The 27,743-nt window shown below is 34.7% G+C and overlaps 1 protein-coding gene across 2 annotated transcripts; it reads right to left on the bottom strand.

Moving 5' to 3' along the window:
• On the bottom strand, positions 1-27,556 carry LOC149794733 (serine/arginine-rich splicing factor 10-like). 2 transcript variants are annotated; one of them, XM_089964352.1, is made up of 8 exons: positions 27,399-27,556; positions 19,864-19,968; positions 15,150-15,253; positions 9,426-9,546; positions 6,894-6,935; positions 6,246-6,266; positions 4,566-4,634; positions 1-1,053 (listed from the first exon to the last, which is right to left on the bottom strand). In XM_089964352.1, the coding sequence occupies exons 1-8, from the start codon at positions 27,461-27,463 to the stop codon at positions 960-962; spliced, it is 621 nt and encodes a 206-aa protein (XP_089820478.1). In that variant the 5' UTR covers positions 27,464-27,556; the 3' UTR covers positions 1-959. The 2 variants fall into 2 exon arrangements, with proteins under 2 accessions (XP_089820478.1, XP_089820479.1); XM_089964353.1 differs by lacking the exon at positions 6,894-6,935.
• Positions 27,557-27,743: the final 187 nt, after the last annotated feature.

Genomic DNA, 27,743 nt, shown 5'->3' with positions numbered 1-27,743 from the left:
TTGATTCACCAATTTATTAGTGTATGGAAAAGAATGCATTGTGAAGGATTAAAAACTTCAAGCTAAAATAAAACCTCACGACTTCTTGTGATCAGTGTGTGTGGAGCTCTTTTCGTATCTAATTTGCTTTATGACAATTATAAGATAACTACAGGAAATGGTATATCAGGTCATGGATAATTATTTTTTGAAAATGTTATCTACTCCTAAGTAAATCCCACTTCTCTGGTTTGAATTCGTTAAATTCTAAAGCATAATGCATCTTTGAAGCTTGAATATTCTGTGTAAACTGTTTTACCATCTCAACTGATAATAGAACTGATTTACTACAATACAAATGAATGAATGATACATACTTGCAATAATGAGACATGAATGTTTATACACCATAGATGATAGTGTGCCTTACAAATAAGAATGTAAATTTACATCTTGTTATTCCCTTTACAGAAACAACCACCAGTAATTTGATGTAAGTGGTCGTATTTTAAAACTGGCAATAGATTTGCTCTAGCAGATTTTCTCTACTGCTTTGATAAAAGTATTGAAAATGAGACCATTCCTGCCAATTAATCAAAACCATTTCTTTTCTAGAAGTCACATTTTCACATTGCTATAGGTAGGACTGTATCAATGGCTTATGTATTCTTAAGCTAAAATTAAAAACAAATTTGTCTTTACCAAAGATCAACTTTAACCCGATATATCCCTTTTCTTCGTTTGCATGGATAGGTGCTGAAGTCATAAGAAGTTCTGATCTTTGGAATCTAGTTGTCTAAAAATAATGGCTTTGATCTAATACAGTAAGGATGCTTAAGCTGTTATATGATATTCACCATAAAAATGCTTCAAAATGATGTTCAAAAGCCAACACACTGATCCATATGTTGTTCTTTTTTTCTTTAGTCTCTGATGATGTGCTTTGTTCCTGTACAGAAAAAGTGTGCACATCTGGTGAATCAATCAGCGCCAGAAGGGCTCTTACTCTTGCTGCGCTTGTTGGACTCTCCTCTCTCTGGGGACTTTGATACAGATCTGCTATAGGATCTTGATCTGAAAACAAAGGTCATCTATCATAAAATCATAAAGAACTTCTTAATTCACAATAAATAAGCAGAGTAAATCTGTCAGCAGTTGCACAATGACACCATATTTAGTATGAAAAAGTACTGATTACTGCAATTTTAGGCAAACAAAAATTGTGTAGAGGAAATATGCTTTAAAAATCATGGCCCATCAAACCTTCAACTGCACTTGAAACAAGGGTAAGCTGTGGGTGTGCATTTTGAATTTTAAACGTAGCTCTAACCGTTTTTCAGTCATATCGCTATGATGTCTGCAGTGTGACAGTTTATAGTGATGTTTAGCACTGGGGCATCATGCTGCAGACACATAGCATCATGTCCCACATAATTACATTATCCTGACACCAGGACAACCATTCCTAACACTAACCTTTTAATGCTGAGCACCTAGCGAGGCAGCTGCTAGTACCATTTTTATCATGGTTCCCACACTTTTCTAAGGATAAATTTCCAGGCCATTTCCTGGGTTTTTCCAGGATGAAATTTATTTTTTCAGTACATATGAACATACTGAATGGAATTAAAGAACATTTTAGATTATAAAACATGCATTTTCTAAATCTAAAGATGTTTCTCTTTTAAGACTCTCCAAAGACATCAAAGTCAGAAAAGATGATTGTGTACAAAACCACAAAATGTATCACATGAAACAAGTTTGATTATATTCCTATAAATTGGCATGTAAAGTCATTTCAATGTACAGAATAAAAATTTTAACATTATTTTGCTGACCTGCATTATGTTGCCAAGTGGGAACAACTTAATGAACAAAATTAGTTTTGTTTCCTTTCAAACCTTTAAATATAAGGAAATATATATTTATGCATCTTATAGAAAGTAAACATTTCCTATTACAGTATATATAAAAACAATGAACATAACTAATTAAAACCTTGTCTTGCAACAAAAAGAGTTTAACCCTAAATCTGTACCAATAAAATCCAAAAGTAGATTTTTCAAACATAATCTCCTTACGACGATCTGGTTTAAAATACATTGAAAAAACATTTTCAAACGGGTTGATTTAAATTTTGACTAAAGACCTTCAAAATTATACTGTTCTATAAACAAGAACTGAATATTCTGTAGAATCAACTTGTCTTTTTGTAATTCGTTAAACGAGTCCCCAAGCCTGTATTGATACAAGCACTCGTATCATTTTTTAATATATAATACAAGGGAGGAAAATTTCTCATTTCAGCTCCGAGATTCAACAATCTGGACAACAAATTTGGCTTAAAATGAATTGCAGTCTGTTTTCTAATCTGGGTTTTCCCTGAATATTCCCACCCAATTTTTCATATTTGGACAAGTAGGTTGGGGGGTAATTGCAATTGCATATAAAATATTTGGAATATGCCGCCACCATGCGGTAGCGACATATAGTAGTCATTTACAAGTGGACCTAGCAAATTTAATGTTATATCTTCTTAAACCTATATCAAACTGTTGAAAAATGATTTATTTTCTCAGAAATGTCAAGCATTATAAACATTATGTCTTTAATCCGCTGACAGACTAGATGAAACTACGACATTGATGAAACCTGACCCTGTACTTGCCACTTGCATTACTAGTCACATAACTTCACAAATCTCAAACGACGACATAGGAAGTCCATTAGTCATGTGATATCAACAACAAACTCCTTTTGTTTTACAGAAATTCAATTATATTAAATGAAAGTCAGATACTTTTTATAAAAGTCAGCAACCTGGCCAGTCTAATTTATAAAGCAGAGAGCACATGTCAACATAGTAGTCACGTAATACAACAAAACTCCAGAAGTTGTTCTAGGAATATATAAATATGGAGAATTTGTTCTTTCATTTTTGTATTTTTATTACAAGCAACATACGATTTTCATTTAATAATTTTTTCTTCTCTCTAAAACTTGTGAAAATATGGGTTGTTAGATTTGTGTACTCATGCGACAAGCAATTCAAATCGCGAGTACCAGGTAACAATGCATCAAAGCCGTAGTTGTATCTTGTCTTTCAGCAGATTAAAGATATAACGATTTTAATACTCACAATTTCTGAGAAAAAAAGTAATTTTCATATTGATTTCATGAATGTATCACTCGATCTAACGTTTAAGTTTTCTTGTCCATCCGGTAAGTGGCTATGCTTTGCCACAGCCATGTTGGACTCTTGTGATGCTAGACTGGTTTTCATTCCTTCTATGTAACGAAAGATACGGATATCGAGCCGAGTTTGAAAATAAAAGTCTACTCAACAAATCTAATCCACTGAGCATTTGGATTGGCTCAGCATATATGTTTATTGCAAGCATCTAAATGATCCATTCTGCACCCTCTGAATATTCTGGTTATAACTTGATAAATTTAACTCCCGATCAGTTTAGTTACGACTCAATTACGTCATTGCTTTGGGTGTCAAGTGGTGGCAGAAATTTCCCGGATCTTGACATTCATCAATATTTGCAAAATTCATGGACTTTTTACAGTCTGGAAAAAATTATCATTTCATCTTACTTTTTCCAATTTGTCGGTAGCATGGGAACCTTGTTTTATAAGTCTTTGGTATGACTCAGCCGGGATTCGAACCCGTGACCTCCCCCATTGAAGGTGGATGCTCTCACCACTTATGCAATAGGAGTGGCCTGCTATCCTGCCAATAATAAATTAACTACAGGATATAAAAATGAAAGTAATATTTTCTTGCCAACCATAGACTGAAGTTTAAGAAATTAATAATTTAAAGAAATTAAATCCATTTACAGCTGTTCCAGTAAAACACCTGGGACCCAGGGAAGGCACTTATAATGTTGGGTACTCAACCCATTGATGCAATTTTGAATTTTCTTTTCATTTTTTATATGATTTCTGTGCAATTTATGTACCCTGACATATTTTTTAAAAACTGCCTTCCCTGAGTACTATGCTTGTTTAAATGAAACAGCCCATACTAGCTTACGTGTGCATCTCAAAACATTTAGTAAAGTTTTATTCCCCCAATAGCAGATCTGGTTCTCTTGTGTAAAATAATTAGAAATTAGGCAACTATAATGTACCTTCAATACAGTGTACTATTTATATCATACAAGAGGGCCTAGACTATCATCATATTGCGCCTTCAACAGATCCTACTATTTGTAACATACAAATGGGCCTACTATAGAAACAGGTGCTACTACTTACACACATACCTCAAGAAAGTACCCGAAAACTTTATACATACAAAACCTAACTGCATGGACAGATGGCTGAATGAACAAAAGCACCTCTACCACAACCACTAAGATGGTTTGAGATTATCAGTTTCAATAATACAAGAACTTGCAGTACCAAGACAAAGTGGTTTGGAGAGATATGATTTTTTTTCTTGTACAGATAATCTAGATGATCAAGAATGTACCGTAATTGATTCCAGCATCATAAATCAATGAAACAAATTCTTTGGTGTATTCAACCCATCATGACTGATGCTCCTAAAGTAGGTTTTGTGAAATTATTACCTTCTGGGTGAAGGGCTCCTCTTTCGGTCATCAGACCTAGATCTGCTTCTGGAACGAGTGTAGGATCTTCTGAAAAATCAGTTATAAGTCATTTATAGTAAAGAAAACAGCCATAAAACATGTCTCACCTGCAAACACCTGTATAACTTTCAGAAACTGAAACAAAATCTTGACAAAATGATAGATTCATCACAACCAACTATAATTTGCTTTTCAGGATATTTAAAAAGAGGAACTTGTCTTGGAAAAATCAAGTTATTGGAAAGGTCAAGCCCAGGCAGACCTTCTGTTAACTGAGGATGTGGAATGCTAGAAATCTAACTTCTTTATGGTCTTGTTAATGAAAAGGTGCAAAAAATTTGGCTGAAAAATCCAACATTTCTTTGTAAAGTTATTCTGCACAAATCCGATGATGTGAAATCACAGGGGCTGAACAATTTCTACAAATTAACCTCATCAGGCAGGTACTAAACATTTTTACTCCCTTGAATAAAGTTTACTCCGCCAGCTATTAGAGAATTATAAAACTTGGATGTCAGCAACTTGAATTTAGGTTTGTGATTGTTTTTCATAAGTTATTCTGTGACCCTTCTAGCATCACTTTTAAGTAAATACAAACAGAGCCCAGTCTGCTCTCTTTGGTATGAATTTGTAACTACTGAAGAATCATAGTTAAGTACTTGACCAAGAAAATGGAAAGCAATCTTCTTGAAGAATGTATGAACTTTGGGTTTTATGAAGACCCTGAATGATCCATCTTTACTGGATGGGATCAAGTGAAAGTGTTATTTTCAAAAAGGTTTAAATTTTGAATCTGATATCAACTGTTCATCATTAACAATTCTAAAATGATTAAAATGTCTGTTGAAGATATATATATTAATCAAACTATTGTGACATTTTTTGTTAGACAATGAATGGCAGTAACCTAGCTTGCCCTGAGACCATGAATTGCTGCACTTTGTAGTAAAGGTCATATAGGTCATTTATGCACATTTACTCATCTTAAATATAAATTGTTGTTTAACAATACAAATTTTGCTTAACCAAAGTCTGTTCAAATTTAATTATTGAATGATCTGCACCTTAAGTGTTATCAAGAAACTTCCAGACGAAAATGATCAATTTCTAGACTTTTACAATGGTGACCACATACTAAAATGGGTCAAGAGCACGTTGACTCTAATCATCACAATATAGGGTAAAATGAATTTTTTTATCAACATGCACAACTTTCACTGTGACATCACATCATGTGACACTCAATCAGGATTCTACCTGATCACACCTTTTGGTTGATCCCATCCAAAAATGTAAATATACTTTAACACTGTCATATATACTTCTCGGGATGTGTAAATAGTGACCTCTCAAATGAACATGGATGTATGAGGATCCAAATTAAAAGTGAATAATTGCTATTTAAAGGTATGTATAATCAAATTCCCCCAAACTCACACCCATTGCTCAGAAACTCTACTGCATCTATGACCTACATGACTATTACTATAATACAATATTTACATTGCCCTAGATGCTTAATCTTCTCCGCCAATATTCACAAAACCAAAAAGCATTTACATATTACAAGTGCCACATAATTTCTCTTTTGTTGACATCTTTATAAGAGTTTCCTTTTCAAAAGGTTTTACTTTGTATCTGATATCAATAAAAACTCACCTTCCTTTACTGCGAGACCTCCTAAAAATAGAAAACAAAAATCAACATAAGGAAGTCTTCAGAACACCCTTTCTCCTACATTTAAGATATATCACTGATCCCACTAGTTACTCTGCATTTTTGTACTGGCATTTCACATTATGCTCTTAATGAAGTATCAAATATTTTTAAAATGCAGACACTGTCTATTTTGTTTTAGATCTGAGATAATTCATAAGATATTTGACAACTGGGTCTGCCATCATCCAAGGTTCCCAGCAAGTACTGGTGACCCTATGTACGTAATACATGCTTTTACAATTTAATTAAAAGTTGGGCACTCTGTGAATGTCCTAATACAAAATGTCATTAGAAGAAAAATTTTACTGCACACCTTTGCCTCATTATGTTTTGAGATCCAGATGAGAAAGTGATTCCTCCTTCCCTGCTGTGGCTTCAGGAACAGTAGTGATACCACTCTTAGACAATATACATTCGTATATATTGGGGACTTGCACATATAGCACAGCACTTATTAACCTCTTCATACTTTTACTATATGAGACCCAATTACAAAGGAAAAACATTTGAGGTACAAGTGTCCTTTACAGATTTCACCATTTATTTTCATCATTAGTAGGAGCTGCACACAAAATTGCCTGAACTTACCGACTACTTCTCCTATGATATGGACTAGGGGATCTGGAATACCTGAAAATATTATGGACCATTTAATCCCAACATTTAAATTAGTTCCTCTCAAATGTATCCTTAGAGCCACTATATCAATATGACCACACATGGCATGTTCCAAATATTGATGGTAACGTCGTCTTGTCTAGAGCTGCTATAAATTCTGGAACAAATATTTATGTTTTATATCAAGCACCTGCTACTGATGTCTCCTTACTTTTTCAATATGTACACATTTTAAATTACACACTGAAAAAAAGAACTACACATACAGCTCAGGAAAAATTTCAACTATTCTGACACAAGATGCTATTCTGAATAACTTGAGGATAATCTCCATTGAGATAATAAAGGAGATTTCTATCTCTAGTCTACTAAACATTTTCACTGTACCAATAATAATAATAATAATAAGCACAAGTATACATTTCTGTAATTAATTGCTAACTCAAAAGTAATGAAATGTGCAGAAAAAAAGTTAGCTTAGCAAGTAAATAAAATAATGGTTTTAAAACCAATACAAACAAAATTGCTTTAATTAAAAATATCTTCAGCAAAAAAAAAATAAAAACATGGAAAGTCTCTAATGCTTGCTATTGGCAATGTTTCTGGCTGACCCATTTTGAAGGCAGAGCATCAACTCACCTACTACTACTTGCATCTTGAATACCTGTATATATCAAGGCCTAATGCACATCTTGGATCCATGTTCTCAGGCATAGATTTTCAACTTTCATTAAAAGCATTGCATAAAAATTAGACCTGTCCACAAGTTGGATAAATTCAGCATATGGGAAGTTAAATAAAAAGCATCAAGTCTTGATCACATCATCATCAATCCAAACATAAATTATTAACTGAACTGTGATATAATCTGTAAGATTGAAAGATTTTACAAGTGGCTTATGCATAAACTCTAGATTCAAGATTATCTTAATCCACATATGAAATTCTGCACTTTTCACAATAACTGCTGGATAAACAGCAAAACTGGAAAAATAACTAACTCAAGCTATTGCAATCGCTTGCCCTTGTGAATTTCACTGCATTTTACTGCTTATTCCAAAAGCTCTGCATACTCTTCCCATCCCATCAGGGCCTGAAAATAACAGCGCTCAGAGGTCCAAGACCTGCAAATTTCCCAGTCGGACTAAAAAAATAAAATTGGCAGATGTCATTTGGACCTTCCACTTTTCCAAGAAATGGACATTAAAACTATTCTTCTGCAGTCTCATAATCGTTTTTCCAGAAAAAATTGTAAAATGTCCACTAATATATATGTAAAATTACGTACAAGCAATGTTGCTTGTTGCCTAGTAACACTTTTGCTGTCTACATGACAGACTGAATATGTAAAGAAAAGCGTGTCAGCTAGTGCTATTATACCTCTAAATTCATACCCTTTCAAATAAGTATCCAAGCCCCAATACCTAATGTCAAATCTCATTCAAAGAGGCTTATTAACATGGATAGGAAAAATTCCAAAGTCATCTGCTTGAGCCTCATACAATGTTACTTGATATTTCTTATGTAATGGTTGGCTAAAAAATGTGTTCATGTATATTGCATGACTTTGTTCTTTACTGCAAGGTTGGATCAGCCATTGACTACAGCACTAAAATGTGAACCTGACAGGCAACACTTGGTTTTGCACCAATGAATATAACAGACATTGTGGTGGCCAAAATGAAGGTCTGAGTGGCACTATTTTCACTCAGAATGATCTGGACATAAGATGACTTCTCGTGAAAACCTCACTAAATGTTATGTCAGTTTGAGATTTCATTCATCAGGAGTGGCCATACTATGTGTCTGAGTGGTACCTTTTTCATTCAGAATGTACAAAGTCTTGGAATCATTCTGCCTGTAAAATTTCATTACAATCCTCTAAATAGTTTAGGGAGTGGAGAAATAGTCAAGGGATGATGCACTACTGGCATTCTATAAGCTCTTTTATTCTTTGACTAGCAGAGATAAAATCAGGTTTCTGACAAATGTTGGCTGTACTTATTCTGACAATCAATCTGGTTTTAACTGAATTGAACATTTGTGAGTAAGAGTTGTGGTAACAGAAATTCCAAACTTTGATGGTTCTTGGTAAACAAGAGTCCATTGAAGGGACTGATAATCGCTGACCAAAAAACGTCATGTGAAAATTGGATATAACTGACCCAGTTTTGGTATGGTCAAGTTACCTATAACAAAATGTATCCACATAACCAGTATCATATGTAAGTTAAATTTTGGTCCAATATAGTGAGGGTTCAACAGCTAAAAAGACATAAGTATGAAAATTGGGTGATAATAACCTAGTAACACCGAGTTGCTTCTGTTGAAATAACAAGAGTTAATGAGGATAATGACTCACTCAAGCAAATAAGCCAAACATACAATCCTCTCCCAACATAACTGTGTGGAGATTTAAAAAAATGCTTGCAAATATAAAAGCTGACAATCACTTTTAACATGTTATACTGCCTTAAGTACAATTTATCAAGTACATTTTACCTTGGGCTTCGACTTCTGGATTTCCTGTATCTTCTGTCATAATAATCATCATCGTAGCGGCTACTTCTATAGGGAGACATTCGTCGGGAGGATCTTTCTTTGGACCTCATCTGGTTAGGTGCTGTGACAATAAAATTAAAAAAATGGTGTTTTTCTTCTTTAACATATCAATGGTACATTAACTTCTAAGAAGTGATTCCATGAACTCTTGAATGCTCTCATGCTGGTTGGTGTTATTTGGCACAACACGCACAAGTTATTCAGTGCCATGTCAAATGGACCAATGAACCTTGCCCAGCAGCACACCACAGTATCCTACTCAAACTGATCTAACGGCAGAAATCAAATCACACCCTTTTGGACACTAAGTTTTACATGCTAACCACCGAGGCATTGTTGATCTTTTCAAGTGGAGGCAACCAGACTTGGAATTGTAAAACTCTAGAGCTTAAATTTGAACATGAGATTCTGTAATGCCTAATCAAAAACAAGTTCAATCTTCAAGATGGTTTTGATTAGCGTGGAGCAAAACTTTTTTTTCAGATACTGCCACCCCACCATTTTTTAATCTCGAGAACAGGGTAAAACTATCAGTTCAATTTCCTTGTACACAAGGCAAGTAGGAAATTAGTTTTTCAACTATGTCAACTATAAGATTAAATTAAAAAATCAACAGTTTATTGTTTTAACATTTTTATTTTTGCTCCAATATATTCAGGGAGTATTCAAACAAATTCAATGGATTTCATGATGAACTTTATTAAAAATTCAAGGAGCAATCATATTAAAGGATTTTTCAAGGTTGTATCAATCATGTGCAGAATTGTTTGGAAGGCCGTGTTTATTTTATGAATAACATTTATCCTTCTTAAAAAGTGTTACCTGAGAAGAAACTGATTCCATGGTCATCCAAAATGCAAGTAACCTAAACATTTCTAAAATGTTATTTTGGTGTAATATTAGTTTAATGTGTTTCAAAAATTGTACCCTATTTTCAAACTCCCCCACAGTAAAACAAACTCTCCCAGTAAAACAGGAACCCTGGAGCCACTGTCCCCTAAAAAAAAACACAAATTGCTTCAGAATTCTTTGTTCACAAAAACAGGTCAATGGCATGTGGTTTTTGAAGGATCACTTGTATGTTCATTATGGCAAGTAGCCCCCTTAATAAAATTCAGCAAGTAGTGTCAGCGAGTCTCGGGGATACAGGTACTGATAATGATTGGCTCTGGGGTTAAGGAGTAAAAAGTGGGGAGAGAATGTGGGGAACTGGAATAACAACATGGGTGTCTTTGAGAGGGAATAGTTCCTGAAACTTAATTCAGTAACTTACATTTAAAAGGACCCACTCATCATCTGTGACCTACACAAGAACCTGTAGGGACGTTTGGGATAGGTATGCATGACAGGAGAGTGTAAATCCCTAGGGCTATCACACACACAAACCCGATGAAAGGAAGGTGGGTTAGTGAACATCTTCCAAGCAGGTTGTCAGCAACCATGTCTTGCTATGTTCCCAGCCTTTCTGGTGTATGCTACTGGATGATGGAAAACGCAGGCCATGGCATTACCTCTACACTGGGTCCAGTAGCCTATGGAGCATAAAAGACCCTGAGGTAGAAGGCTCCACCTCCAGTAACTATTCATTGGGATAATAGGAAAGGAGGGGTATACTGATCCAATCCCCTTCCTTGGTCCGAACCCAGTGGACAGACTGCATCAGGGCATGATGATAGAGTGGGGAAAGGTAAAATCAATGCAAACCTATCCTTGTACCACATGGTCTTTGATTAATTACCGGTGAAAGACTGGCAACCATATATTGACCAGTCAACAAGGCAAACTGACCACTGACTAATAACTGATGACTGGACTAGTCTTCAGCTAATGACCAGCAATAGGAGTGGTCACTGCCTGGTTCATCCAATTCATCATCTGCTTTAGAAGGTGCAACATGCTATCCAGGCTGTGAGATGAAAGGTATGCCCCTCTCTCTTGAGGCAGTAAATGTCACACAACTCTGAACGTGAGAAGTGAGATTTCCCTCTTTCAGTGAGAGGCAATCTACTCCTCAAAAGTTCATTCCCTCCTACTGAGAGGACTTATCCACCAAGAAAGAGAATGACTGGGCATCACCATATCCTTCAATGGAGAAGATGACATAAAGCACATAGCACTAATGCCCACAACTTATCATGGTCTTTCCTGGATATGTTATGTCTCCAGCCTTTCTGGAGGATGCAACCTTATTAGGAGGTGATAGTAAACGAGCCATGGCATCACCACTGCTCTGGGTCAAGTGTCCTGTGGCCCATGGAGATATAATGAGCATATTACCTTGAGATGGAGGGCCCCACATCGTAAGAAATTCTGGTGAAAACCTCATGTCAATAGAACTTCTTTTCAACAGGAGCAGCGGTAACAAAAGGTTCAAGATGGCTGATGTGGCAGGCATACTGAATGTCCGAATGACTCCATTAATACCAATTAGATGCAAAAAATGGCTAGGTAAAAACCCTATATTTGTACAATTTTCCATTCAGGAGGAGTAGTGATGACAATATTTTCAGACAGGCACCATTTTCATTTAATACCAACTAAACATCTTAAGAAGTTCTTAAGAAGTTGTCATGTGAAAACCCCATGGCAATATTACTTTTCATTCAGAAGGAGTAGCATTACAAAGAATTTCAAGATAGCCATTTTGGCAGACATATCAGATGCCAGATCAGTACAATTTTCATTCAGAACCAAGTAGACAGTACAGTAAGTCTTTGGGTGAAAACCCCATGTTGATATGACCATTCAGTAAGAGTAGAAATAACGATTTTCCAGATGGTTGCTCTGGTGGCCATATCAGCCAACAGATCAGTATTATTTTCATTAACACTAACTAGACACTTTCATGAAAACCCCACATCAATATGACTTTTTCTGTTCAGGAGTTGCAAAAACAAAATATTTAAGATGTCTAAGCGGCATCATTTTCATTATGGACCAACTAGACCATGTGATGAATGTGTCTGTAAAGTTTCTTGGCAATCCACAAAACAGCTTAGGAAGAGATGAGATAACAGACTTTGCTAACAAATGGACTGAAGACAGACTATACCACATGCTCTTCTGGTCTATGACCAGTAGAGCTCAGAAACACCAAACAGGTTTAATCGATTATTTAAAAGGAATACTAATTAGGGTTGAGCTGGTCACATTTTTTCTCAACATGCAATACTTATCTATAACCAGTTGTGTGTTGATAAGAAGAGATGTACGCCAACCACATAAAGGCTTCTAATTTCTACAAGAGGGCAGGGGTTATTGGCATATCAACAGAATATGTAATGGATAAATGTAACACTGAGACATAATACTATTGACAGGAAGACTGCAATGCAGTTGAGGACTTGCAACAAGCAATTTTTCTCTGGTCATGATCTATAACACATGTATCAACATGGCCTACTTGAAAAAGATTACTGTTCTGCACATGGACATAACGAGGTGTGGGTTTGGACAGTGTCTTGTTGACAATTTTCTACTTGGTGGTAGACAGTATTAACACCGAAAAAAACAAAGTTTCACAGCATAAAAAGGAAAAGCTACACGTCAGATAATGCTGCTATTAAAATCCACGCTGTTGTGACCATCCATTTGAAGGACTAGTGGTACTAGTTGTATGAAAGAATGGGAACCTGTCAGGAAATGGGTAAGATAGATAAAATATTGTATGAACAGGGTTGGAAGATGATGATTGGTTAATACAGAAATGCAAAATTTTTATAAAATGAATCCATTGAGAATTAATCCCATTTGTAATTGGAGAAAAAAAAGAGAATGTTATTTATGGAATTTTAATCCTTTTAGAGACTTGATACGGAGACAACTAAAATTGGCACCGTATTCTTAAGCAGACCTGCCAACCCTAACTAGATCGTCTCAGTAAGATAGTTTCTTTTTTTTCCCCCTTAAGTTTGACCAGTTTTCATTAAGGTGTAATAAAATGGCATGTAACGCTATTGTCAAGTTTTAAAACATGAATTTAAAAAGTTTGGTATTCCAAACTGATGTATCAACAGTAAACATTATATTCATCTGAAAAGTTTGGAAAGTGTGCATACACTTTATTTATCTCTAGTACAGTTGCACCAACTGAAGTTCCAAACCCAAATGAAGCTCAATGGGTCGTTGCTATTTCTCAACTTTATGTAATACTTTGAATTTTTTTCTTCTTTTCACAAGACAGCAGTAACCATATCTCTTGCTATCTGATATACTCAGATCGACATGTCCAATAAACATAATTTTGTCCCTTCAAATCTGAATATTCCTTTTTATTCTTCTGTACTGATAATTAACACTTTTTAAGAGGCTTATCTTTTACTTTCATCTTTAACACATATCAGTAGATGAATGCCGTTTTCAAAAAAAGATCTGTAATCAACTGTTTGATCCTTCAGATGCTTAGCATGGAAAAATATGTACAGTACAAAGTATCTGAGGTACTATTGTAAAGTCTAGGATACTAATTCAACTAAAGCCAATATGAAACACAGATCCAAATCAAATACAGACAAGCCAATTATCAGGATTTTACCACAAGAATCATATTTCCCTAGTAATTCCTTTTATTCCTCAAGTCTATAATTTAAGGGTCATTTTCTTAAGACTTATGGCAAAACTGTAAGGATTGGCAGGTTAACTCAAAATGCAAAAATGAAAACATGTTTCACGCACATTTGTGGCTTTGTGGGTTTCATACCATTTTCCAACACATGATTGTCTGGCTATACATGGTGGAGGAAGAACATGGAAAAATTCCAGGAAGAACCACTGACCCATATGAAGCTACTGGTAAGCTTTTTCCACATTAGAGCCAGTTATATTAATATGTTACCTGAATTTTTCTTATTTTTAAGACTACTGCGATGTGACTGCACGACAATAATGCTTGTAACCTCTCAATTAAGAAATATGGAATATAGAGAGATAAGATTTATTTCTGGATGACCCTGATCTTTGCTGTATACAGGATTAAGATAAATAAGGGAATATGTACAGTCTAAACATGTCAACCAGTAAACTAAAAATGACTGCTTAATAGATGCTGTTTAATTTTACAAAAATAGTAACCGAGCAATTCAGACATGATTAGATGATACATCTGTATCCGATCAAAATTATTTAAAAACTGCTCCATGTTTAATCAAATTTTTGCGCATACCACTTGGTATCTATTAAGATCACATCCCACAAGAGCATGTCCTGGCTGAAGGACAATGGCACTTGATCATTTTAAAAAGAGGATTGATTCATTTATGGGTGATTTGCACAATGGTGTGGTGAAGAAAACATTGCATGATACAAAATCTGTTTCACCTTGAGGCCAGGCAGTATTGTACTATACCTTTTAAAACAACTATGGTATAAAGTAACATGAATACCTTACCATGAACAGTGTTACTATTATGAAACCCAGAAAGTGTCACCTACATTGTCAGAGACTTCTGTAGCGTGAATCATGTTTCCAGGAGTCACATTTTGACCAGCACTTTGTTTTAAAAATTTGGTCCATTTTCAACATACTGGATTTTCACTTTTTTGGAAAGTGTAGCCCATGACTCGCATTATGAACATCCCCCAATCAGTTCTCATCGAGATTGTGCTATTGGCTGTTACCAGCAAGACAAAATAAATGACAGATTATTTGGTTTATATAAAACTTACTTTTTCGGTCTCCTCTGGCAAATTCAATCTCCAGCTCTCGTCCCATGAATCTGGTTCTGTCCAAATGGTACAAAGCATCATCTGCATCTCGTGGGTCTTCAAACGTAGGCTAGTTAAGGGCTTTTATGTTTTGAGTCAGCAACCGGTTGGATTTTAAATCAACGTGCAATGTTCTTGAGGTGAAATGTCCATGTTGTAAACCATTTTTATGTATTTTCTCAAGAATGTGTCATCAATACTTATTAACTCTATAAAACTAGAAATATGTACATGGAACATAGATGCCCAAACATAGTGCCTGAAAACTGAACAAAAAAAACGCAACAGAATCATGTTGTCAAAGTTGTGAATGGGTTGTTCTTGGTTTTAATGGGAATTTTAACATATTAATTATTGCCTAAAATATGCATAGGAAATAGGAGCACCTGACACTTGGATTATGAGTCCATGACCCTAACATGTGATCTACCATGGCTCACCACATATGTATAGATGTACAAGGGTAACACTACATGTACTCCATCTATTCTGGTGGGGCATGATACCGTTATTCCTTAATTTTAATTGTTTTTTTATAATTAAAATTTGTTTTGTAAAAATCGGTAATTTTCCGGACCTCAAATTCATTCTCTAAGTTATCATACAAATTTACCCTACATGATTATACACCGTTCTTTAAGTAACTGTTGTTATATAACAAGGGAATCCAGCTATAACGTCATTCAGCATATAACAAATTAACAGTAAAAGTCACACCATGGCTCCTAAATTTTTGTCTTCTGTCCCTTATTCCTTGACTATTCGAAACATCAGTCAGGCTGACAAATAAAATTAGCTCTTGTTCCTACAAAGCAATTAATAACTTTCATCTTGCATGGGACTATCTATAAATTAGCTTCTAGTAAAATGACTACACAACTGACTAGCTTTGTTTATTCCCATCTTGCCCAGTACACATTCATCTAATTTTCAATCATTCTTACTTTAATATGGTTAGATACTCAACACATTTGTACAATTTGCATTAATTCTTGTTATAACGCAGTTCAATACATAATGCGAAAGGCAGTTAAGTCATGGTCCCCAACTGCAATGTTATAGCAGGATTCCCCTGTATGTGTATATATCATTGCATTTATAACCGTTATTGATAAATTCAAAATTCAATTTATGTTGCAAATATATTACTATGTAATCAACACTAAGGACTGCACTAGCAGGCTTTAAATGGATATAAAGTCTTACTTGAGACTGAAAATGAAACTTGGGCTCCTTATATTTACTACCAACCTACATGCTTTTTCCCATGAGCAGTATGTAGCCTTTCACCCTGTAGCTCTGTAGACCTTGCTCTTTGCCTTGAACCATTTCTCTATAACCATTCTGTAGACCCATTCTTTTTTCATTTCTGATTCCCTGTGACTCGATGTTCAAATAACTTTGCCTTGACTTGTAAAAGATATTTTTACAACCTCTGCTCGACCTTTAGCTGGCCTTGCTTGAAGTTGTGATGCCTTGACTTAAAGCCTTGCTTGGCCTTTAGGTGTCTTGACTTTAAGCCTTGCTTGGCCTTTAGGTGTCTTGACTTTAAGCCTTGCTTGGCCTTTAGATGCCTTGACTTTAAGCCTTGCTTGGCCTTTAGGTGTCTTGACTTTAAGCCTTGCTTGGCCTTTAGATGCCTTGACTTTAACCTTGCTTCAACTTTAAAAGACTTGACTTTAAGCCTTGCTGAACCTTAGCAGAGTCGACTTTAAAGCTCACTTTTGGATTTTAGCTGACTTGGCTTTGATACTTGTGTTGACTTAGAAGACTTGACTTTAGAGCTTGCATGGACTTAGAAGACTTGACTTTAATCTTTACTCTATGCCAACATGTGGCTTGCTTATTCTACCCTTGGCATTACTCTGTGGAATTAGCCAGTTCCCAACTTGTTTGGGGTGCTTTGCTTTATGCTTGGGTGTTCGAAGACTTGTTAGTAACTTTGAATATGCTTTGACTTGACTTTTATATCTGATAAAGAAAATGAAATGTAAACCATCAGTAACTGACAAAACTGCATGAGATTTTCATAAGCAACATTATCCAGCACTTGAAAGTAGACAATATCTTTGGAGGACACAAGTTTCCAATTCTTCATTATCATCTTGTGAGAACAAAAGCTTTTAAGTTATGTAAGTTCAATTGTTTCCCAACTATAAAGTACAAAGTTAATGAAGTCACAATGTCATGTTTCCCCAAACCCTGTCAAAATAACTATTCTGTCTTTTCTACCATTACTGTACATGTACATAAATTAAGGCTTAATCAAAAAGTTAAAAGGTCAATTTATGATGGGTTTTTTAAAAGTTGTTTTTAATATTCAAATTGCTAAAACATTATAATCAATTCTCACAAGAATATCTTGTCTAATTAGCAAGTTATTGCATGTGAAAATGTCACAATAAGCCGAGGCATGCATTACCTCCCTGTGACAAAAAAGCAGAAGTGATGTAATAGATAAACACAGAGCCAACTTAATATGATTTAGACATTTGAAAGACAATGTCAAAACCACAAATGAATATGAGCAAACTATGATCTTTAGGAAACAGAGGTGATTGAATGAACCCAGGAAGTTTTTTAAGAGATGCATGAACGAGCCTAGGAGCAAACTACAGTAGATTAGTCTAGAAGGGATAGAGTTTTACTTATTACACTATAAACGTGTCTTAAAACTAATCTGCACCAAAAGAGCACAGTAACAACAAGAACAACAACTACTATAATCTCACAATTATAGTTACAATGATAGTATGGATAACTAAATTAAGGTCATTTCAAGGATGATAAAAGTTAAGTACCTACCAGCACTGTCTGTTGAATCAAAAAGATCTTACAAACTTCTTGTCAGACAATATTTTAAACATTCAATCCAGTTTCTGTCCTCCAGAAATGAGAACAAAAGCCAACTTTGTTAGTTCCCAGACACAAATAGCAACCTCCAGCACATAAAACCAGTTTTTTCAACAAATAAAATTCAGCATGTACTGATTGCATTCCACATTATCAATTAGGATGTCACACCTAAGGGAGGTAATGCAGGTAAAGGAGGTGCAAGCTTACTTTATTGTTGAATTATGGGAAACAGATGGTGGTAAATCATAGATTTTTTTAAAAAAATTTATGCAAAGATGCATCAAATACATGAAAACATTTACTTTGTGAAGATGTTCTTCAGATATGATCTTTAATACATCTGTAGGCCAATTCACACAAAATAAAATCTTAAATACACTAAGAACGTATCTTAAAAATTTGCATATAGAATTTATTTCAGCATGTAGGCATATGTTGCGTACTGAAATTCATATATGGGATTTGAATGAAACAATATGAGCCATTTCAAACTGAAACGTGAAGTGACTTTGAACAAGATCTAAATAAAGGATTTAAAAGTTTTTCTCAAAACGTTCACTTAAATCAGGGTTTACAATCTCTTAATACAAAGCAAATTACCTTGAATTATGGATCTAGTCACTGAAATTAAGCAATGAATTTGCCAAGCAAAAAAGGACTAACACTTCCTTTGAGTTGAATGAATATCAGCTCCTGCTGTTACATGTATGCATTTCAATCTTTGGTAACATTGAAAACTTTGATCACATCTTTGTGAATGCTGGATACATTCTAAAATGAAAATCTCAACTACTTGGGTGTAGGAAAAACTATCTCTGAGTAGTCTGAAAATGAAATATACAAGCTTAATACAAAACATACCTTTTCTGGCAAATTCTGAAATGCATTAAATAACTTCCATGCACAAGGGTACACAAGTCAAGTTTTAACCAACTAGCCCATTAAATCTGATATGTGGAAACTGGCCTTGAAAATCACGATTTTCTCGTTTTAAAAAATGCGGCACTTACACAGCAGTTGAAACTTCACTTGGTGGTCTGACCATGGTTTCACTTAATTGAAAAGATGCTCTGTGAGTCAGTACAGAATACTGACTTTTATTCATGGAAAATCCACACTATCTAATGAAGTTTCACTTGCACAACCAAGTTTCAGTTGTCTCAGCTAGTTGGGCTAGGAATTGTGGTTCCCTGTTGTACATTCAAAGCTAAAGAACAATCTTACCAAAACAATATGGCATCTTTTCACAAGACTTTAGATGTCGCAATGAACATAAGATATAAACTATCAAGTTTTAAATAAAATGTAAAAGAAACTAAGGTCAGAAAAATGTGTTTCTTACTGCACTGGTTTTAGAATTAAGGTAGGTAGATACTATTTTTTAACTCTCTATATATCTTATAATGATTACAGTGTATAATGTACTAAGTGCTTCATGGACTGGACTAAACCAGCTCAGTTATATGCACAAATCAATTTCAGGATTATTTTTTAAATTTATTTTTAAATAAACATTATGATTAGTATATATAATGTACTTAGCATTTTAAGTACTGGGGAAAACTGGCTGATTTAAATGCACAAATCAATTTCAGAAGTTTAGAAGGAAAAAAATGGGGGGGGGGCATATGTTCGGCACAGAAAAATAGAGCTGATTGGCCAAATAGAAACACATTTTTTTGTCTAATCAACTAAAAAAAAAAAATGGTTATCTAACACTGAACTCCTGGTTCAGTATTAAAAAAAAGTGTTTATGCCTCAAACCTTTTGAGGCATAGATATTCATACCACCAAAATCTTTCTTACATGGAAAGGATATTGTATATATGCAAACCCTCTGGACCTTCGTGTGAAATAATCCAATGGGATGTAGACATCTGTCAGTGGACCATATTTCCCAAAAAGAGATCTCAGTTCTTCAGCTCTAAGGAAGGAAACATCTTCACATAAATCAAAGTTCAAGAAGCATAAGATTACATGCTAGAAATGGTTCAATCGACTCTGGTCAGGACAAGCAGTGAATAATTTCATGCGTGTAAAAAGTAACAACTGGTATGTTTTTACCCAGAAAGTCACAGTGGGTATAATACTACTATGTACAATTTTTTTTAAAAAAAATAGAAGATCAAATCAATGATCTAGAAAAGTCATTGTGCCAACCAAATTCTTTCTTGGAAACTTAAAACAAGAGTCTTGTCGAAATCCTGAGATGATCTTTTATTTTTCAGACATCTGACATGTATTTTAAAGACATATTCTAATTCTAGAAAAACAGAACAAATATTAAAACAAAAATAAGTGATTATTTATTTTAAAAAAGAGATAGTAGCACAGTGAAAACTTAAGAACGACCTCTGCTATGAGCGGCCACCTTTCATTTCCGACCACAATCACAATGCATGGATCAATTTTATTACATAAACGCTGTCATGAGCAACCACCTGCTGAACAAGAGCAGTGACTACAATGTCTTGACAAAATATGCATTTCGACACTGCTACCAACAAACACATTGCAATACCAGGGATAAACTCTACCGACCTTTATTTAATGCAATGACCTCTTATACTGCATTTTAAAAAAATGGCTGGCTATCAGTATCGAAAATTTTGTAGGTATGCTTATAGTATTTTAATTTAAACCAGACTAAAGTACCTGTAGAACACATGTAGCCTGGTTCCCAGCTTTATCGTAACTACAGGTAATACCCAGTATCCATCTAAATTAATGACAGTATCCTGAGAACAGAGACAGACACCAGTGCCGTTTATGTAACAATGATCGCTTGAATAGTAAAGATTGTTCTGATCAAAATCATGCATGAAAAGAACAAAGAAAAAAAGGGTTCTGATTACCGGTTTGTATACAGTGACAGATGGTACAGTCCATAAACCAGGGTAATGTACATTGCCATTTTAACACTGAAAATAAGGTAGTGGTTGTGTATATTGTTTGTCTTTAGAGTTAATCCATATCATCTGGGGAAGAATACGATCTTTGTCTATTAAACCAGCAAGTGAGAATCATTTGTGGGATTCAGTTGAAAGAGTTGCGGCTTTTTTTTCTTCCTGATATTACTGTGATTACATTTCAGCCACCAACCCATCATCTATTCAACTTGGTGTGACTGGGTTACACAGTTTGTTTATAGAGTTAATCCCTGCGTGTCTTCTCTGAATAAAGCTGCTGACCGTTGTCTTTGAGTAAATGATTCTGTTTCTGGATGAGATAATTGTTTATTTTTGTTTCAATAACTATTAGATATGCAATGCAAATGAAAAGATTTTCCATATTTTCCCCAAAGCCTAGTCAAAACTGTCTTTTCAGTTGATTTTACAACTGAGCACTAATGTCAACTCCTAGTACCTTAGTAACAATGGAAGAACATCCAAAATGAGAAATTTTAACACTGGAGAAAATAATTATCGCAACTGAAAAAAGTGAAAAAGAGCAGAACACTTGCAAAATAGTAGTATAAACATCGGTAAAACAAATTTAGGATGTTATAAAGGAGGATTAAATCAGAAACAATTTCATATACTAATGTATGCGCATGTGATCTTCAAATGTAAATGTGATTTCAGATTTAACGATTAAAGTACATCTTTATTGCTGCTATATAAATGCATACAATATTTTAGCGAAGAACGTGTGATTGTGGTTATTTTTCTTTAACTTGTTCTGAAACTGGACCATCGAAACTGGTCATTTTGTACAAACCTGTTATGAGAGAACACCTGTCTTGAGAAAACTTTTTTTTTGTTGGCAGAAGGTGTGGTCTCTCATAACAAGCGTTACTGTACAAATATGATAACAGTATTTGTTCTTTTTTGTGTGGAAAACCCACAAATTTAATTTCATCATGTGTAGTAATCGCAATACAATTAATGTGGGAATATACAATAAACCTAATATGACAATGCGTCGCTTCAATGATTTGTTGAATGCCAACAAATGATGCCAGACAGGTTAATTTGAAGATTTGTGTATAACAAATTACAAAGTTAAGCTAGAGCTTTGATATGGCTATGTTACTCTTTCTGTGATGAACTTTCATGGCAATTATCATGTGTAGGTGAAATAGGGTCCAAGGCATCAAAGATGTAGCAGATACTGGAAAATACCTGGTTCAGTGAATCATTCAAATAAGGACACAATGACCTAGACTTTACATGGCCAAGTTACCCTTACTGCGATGCATATATATAATAATTTTCATGAGTATATGTGAAACCAGTTCCAAGATACTGAAGATATAATGAATGAATGACTTAAAATACAATTGTGAAAATTCGATCAAAGTGATCCGTCTTCGTATGGCAGAGTTACACTCCCCAGGGTGAAGCAGGGTACAAGCCATAATGATTGAGTTTAACTCATGCAAAATTGTTCTTCTCTATGCAATCCCCTCCACATCCAGTTTTAGAGCAATCACTAAATCAGTGGCGGAGCAAGCATGTATCAACTGACCAATGCACCTTAATTGTACTTGTGCATATCAATCACTGATGGAGTTTGGAGACATTAGTGACCATCATTCAGACTGCCAATGCATGAACATTACTCAAGGAAAGAATAAAACGACAGTGATTCGAAATTGGTTACTAAATAAAGAACCATCATTGAATGTATCATATTATTTAGCCAATAAAAACATTTCAAGGAGTTTTGTATATTCAACACATTTAAAAATGCAGTCTACTCTACACGATATTAATTAATATTTATTGCCAAATGTCAAAAGTTTAATTAAAGCATAGTGACAAATCAGATTTAAATGATTGGAAAGTACTCCAACCAGAATAGGTCAAGTTGGCTAATATTAGAAAAAGTGGGTGAGAAAAGTTCATAGCAGTCACTTTACAATATGTTTGCATATTTTCATGTCAGATTATGGAAATGATGAAATAATTTGCTTCAAACACAGTTGTTGTACAACAGTACAGCATCCTCAAAAATATGTTACAGGAGAATACTGGGAGCATTTTCCACAGCTAAGTCCACTTTTCCAAATATTTTTATCACAAAATATTGGCTACAATTATTGATTAGTAACTGATCTGGATATGTCCACCAAGTCACAATTTGCTACAAATTGGACAACACAAATTTTCAGCTTCTTTTTCAAAGGTTCCCATGTGAATGCTTGGATGAAATTGTGTAGACAAGAAAGTTACTTCAAGTATTTTTGAATTGCACAAATTTGACAATGACATCAAACAATACTTCAAAGAAATCTTGTTCTATTAAGTGTGTATGTAAGCATCTATCATTGATTGGTAAATAAATGACACCCTATTTTGTTCCAATGGTGTTTAAATTAAACTGATGCAAATATAAATCATTAGTATCAATATATATAATCATCATCTTTGTCTGTCATAATACTGTCAAATCACTGAAATACAATAAGTTATTTAAATGTGATTTTTACAGAACACTACAATACCAACACACCTTTTTAAAGGAGTACAGAAATGTACTTTTATAATTAAATATGAGTCAGCAAAATCGGTTTTCATTAATCAGGAAATGATCTTGTGATGAAAATAAAGAAAAACAAAAAGGCAACAGTTCCATTTGATAGGTGATAATTTTTTTAAAATTTGTCTTAACAGTTCAAATATGCAGTCTCAGTCTACATTCATTTAGGTACCGTACATGTTCAGGAATAATTCATTTTTGTATAGACCCCATGTTATATCCCACCTTTATTTCTTAGGGCCACCTCTGAAGGCACTGAACACTGTTTAATTATTTAAAAATGAACACATTTATTCTGAATCAGTTTATTTTGAGTATCTGCTGCTTGGTATATTTCTTCATTCCTTAATTTAGTGATGGTAATTCAGGATTATATATATGATACAGTGTAATGCCATGTATGGAGATGCTATTATACTTGTACTCAAAACTACACAGCATTTTCAGACATCATTCCTTGGATTTAAACCAATTACATACATGCAAACCACTAGCAAGGATAAAGTGAAAATCCCATTGGACAAAGAGAGTAATCCATGTTTAACATGATATATATTCAATGAGCATGTGTACAAAATATTATTTTTACCCCTATTGTCTTTTAACATCAATTACTACTTCAAGTTTTCTTATATAGCACTTTTAGATTTAAAAAGCAACAGACTCTCATGTTGCATTTCAAAACACTTTGTTTTGCACACCAGCAGAGCACTAAGTACTAGATTACTCAGCCTGGATCTGAATTCAGTTTTATTTTTGTTAACGGTACTGAACAATCTCTCGCTGCCAGCATTCCAATGGTCAAGAACCAAAATTCTTTTCATAGCCTGACAAAGAGGAGGAAATTTATATCTTCCAGTAATTGGGTCGTTTAACTGGGAAATAAGATGAAAAAAAAGCAACTCTGTCCACATGAAGTACATTTTCAGGTAGAAAGCTAACTTGATAATTCAGGCCCTTCTAATTAATTGGCTGATATTCGCACAGCAATGTGCATAAAATGATCGAGACAACCTGCGATGTACAGTGATGAGACATTTTTCTAAATATAGAATGCAACTCCTTTATGAATTCCAATTATCACTGATGTGTTATAAGCTGAAAACCCCATACAGCTCTGCCAATTTATGTTTATTCAAAACATTATCACACAAATCAAAAATGATTTCTACAGTGGAATGTACTGTTAATTCTGGTAATAAGAGTACACTGACTTTGCCCATTTCATTATCAAAGTCTCTTACACAAAATGAGTACAACTTTTTGTCATCATAATTACAAATCTCATCTGTGGTGACTAAATGACCAAATTTCATGGCTTCTGCAATTTTAAGTTAAGTATCTTCAGCTAAACTCTGAACAATATTGGATAATTTTGCTCTTGCACATGCATGTATTCTGCAATTTTGGAATCAGGAAACATCCATTTGATTGAAGGACCAAAACAGTCTTTTACCGCTAGGGTTAGTCCGTGTTCTATTAAGAACTCAGTTAATAACACCTCTGCATTTAGAACATTTGTGTCCACAATTTAATTTGCTGTAAAAAAAAAAAAATGAAGTTAACTTAGTACTGGAGTCAGTATAATTCAAGATTTCTTTAGTTTTCAAGTGTTGCTCCACATCAAATTTACCACCATGAATAATATCAAAATCCTTTACAAAAAAGGCAATAGGTGTGAATCTGCCCCAGAATGGAATGCTGTGTTCTGTAATTCATGTATTCATCACCGAATTAGTTTTTCGTCTTTATTTAATCCATCTGTGAAATTATTTGAAAAACATTTCACTCTAGCACACTTATCAATCAACTTGAATAAATCTAGAGATTTAGCGCCAAATATCCTACAGACTGGTTCTGTACCAAATATGAATTTGAACAAAGAATCTGCAAGATTAAAACTTAGAAAACCAGTCTGTTCCCTGCTAACTGAGCCATACAGCTGCTATAAATAGAATCTAGGGTCAAAATTTTTAAAGTAGAAACCAGCATGTTTCTTGGAAATAGGACAGCTGCTATAAATTGAACATAATGTTAAGAAAGTGCATGCAAATCTACGGACAAGAGTACTCTTATACTGTAGTTATGTAGATGATGTCTCTTCTAGAATATGCTCCATGGGATTAATGGGATGCAATAAAAAACAAGTTACTGATTTTTTGGCAAGGGGGATATACCTAAATTACATAATGGTTGGCATGTGTGCAATTATTGACCAATTTTATTGCTGTGGTTAATTTTTGCTTTTAATATTGATGTAGGGGCTGAAAAATGTATCACTGTAAATGTATCATGTTTAGACTTGCAATTCTACTTACTTAAAGGTACTTCTTTGTAGTGTGATATTATAAATGGCTCAGAACTCGATCCTGATATTAAAATAATGAGAACATGCTTTTTATTTTCTTCTAACCTAGTGAAGGGTGAGGGAGCTCCCATGTGTATGCCAATGACAGGCTGGGAACTCCCAAGTTCAGTTGTGAAGAATCCATGAATCCTTATCCTGAAATTCCATTGACAGTTGAGTTTAATGCCATTTTCAGCACAAGATAGGCTATACATGGCAGCCAGTATAACTGGTGGACGAAAAACCCTCGAAAACCCTGGGAAGAACCACCGACCAATGAGAAGCTACTGGCAGGCTTTCTCACATACCCACGTAGACAGAGGTGAGAGGAGTGATCCGGAACGGTGAGCGCTTTAGACCACTTGGCCCTGCTGACAGACCTGAACAAATACATGTAATATAACAAAAATCATCAATCTCCCTATTGCATCTGAAGTAACTGCATAGCAGGAAATAAATCATTGAGCGTATTTAACCCATAAAACAACACTAAAATAAAAGTGTCAACTGAAAACTGAAGTCCAATATAAAGCATTCCAATGGCACCCACCCTGCTAATAGTGTCCTCCATTCTCTGATTTTTTTTCTTTATACTAGTCCTACAATGCAAGACACTGAACCTGATATTTTTGTTTCGGGGTAAAGATTTTACTGCTGAAATAACAGTATGTGTACTATGAAGCGTATTCCAATGTCAAAATCGGAACTATAAGTCAAATTTTCATGACTATCTCACACTTTTCAGTCCGTATTGGTCAAAAGGATAAGAATTTTGAACGATATGATGCTATCAAAACACTTTCTTCACTATTAATATATTTTTTTGTTTCTTTAAAGAAACATACTTCAACTTAATCCGATTTTGGCATTTCCAGCTTCCTTTGCATTCCAGGCGACTAAAACGTAAATGGAACTTGAAAACAGGTTCATATGCTTGTGTGAGAATTTGAATTTATATGAAAAAAGACATCAGAGTAAGTCAAGTCTGAAAAACATTATGACATGACCTTAATTCGTAGAAAAGCGTCGATATGGGCTGCCAAGTGTACGACATATTCCTGAAAATTTGACGTTTCGTTATGTTACTCGACATCAAAAGACGCTACACTGCACCTCAACCCCCAAAACATACATATCATGGTCGATGTCTTACACTGCAGGTCTATTTTTATACAGGATAATCATAAAAGGACAAATCAACTGTTGAGACGGCCATGTTTGGTCGTCCAGTGTCGGGCATACACAAGTTCTCTCCTTCTGTTCCCCAGTCTTCAAAGATTACGTTCTGCGAATTTGAGTAAGTGTCTGAAAATCCACTTTTCCTCAATGATTGTCCATTTTTGTCGTCAAACTTATTATATGAACCCTGGACTGAAGACGCAGCTTTCCCGCTGCCATTTTGTTTTTGTTCTCCGAATAACACAAGGATTCCATGAACATTTTCTACTCGTTGAAAAAATAAAAAAAGATACAACTGCAAGCGAAAAGTAAATATACCTGCCCTTTCGATTTTCGATACTTGCCTGCAATTATCAGGGACATTTCTAACGTAGAGAGAGGAATTGGGTGGTCTCGAGTAGCGTGACATGCTTCTGAACGTTCTCTGGCACACAAATATTTGTATAGACTGTGCTTACGGTAATATATTTTTTTTTTAAGAGTTGTACTTCATAAAGAGAGATTGTACACCCGACAAGATGATTAAGCCCATGTTCTATAGTCTGTATCAACAAATCTATTTCTGACTACAGTATAGCATAAGTCACATAGGTCAAGCAGCAGGGAGGGTGAACCATACAAACTTTAGAAGGTTCCAAATGTTAAAATAAGCCCTCCACAAAAAAAAAAAGGACTAATGACGAAAAAAA

This window comes from Sinohyriopsis cumingii, chromosome 7 (genome assembly GCF_028554795.1).
Source record: "Sinohyriopsis cumingii isolate HCF-2022 chromosome 7, ASM2855479v2, whole genome shotgun sequence".
NCBI classification, from domain to species: Eukaryota; Metazoa; Mollusca; class Bivalvia; order Unionida; family Unionidae; genus Sinohyriopsis; species Sinohyriopsis cumingii.
Note: the sequence above shows the minus strand (reverse complement) of the source record. Positions and strands in the feature narration are given on the sequence as shown.

Coding starts and splice junctions, on each gene's coding strand:
- LOC149794733 (XM_089964352.1), bottom strand. CDS start 27,463: ATGTCACGCTACTCGAGACCACCCAATTCCTCTCTCTACGTTAGAAAT. Junction 4,635..6,245: donor AGGTCTCGCAGTAAAGGAAG/GTGAGTTTTTAT, acceptor CTGATTTTTCAG/AAGATCCTACACTCGTTCCA. Junction 1,054..4,565: donor AGGAGCCCTTCACCCAGAAG/GTAATAATTTCA, acceptor CTTTGTTTTCAG/ATCAAGATCCTATAGCAGAT.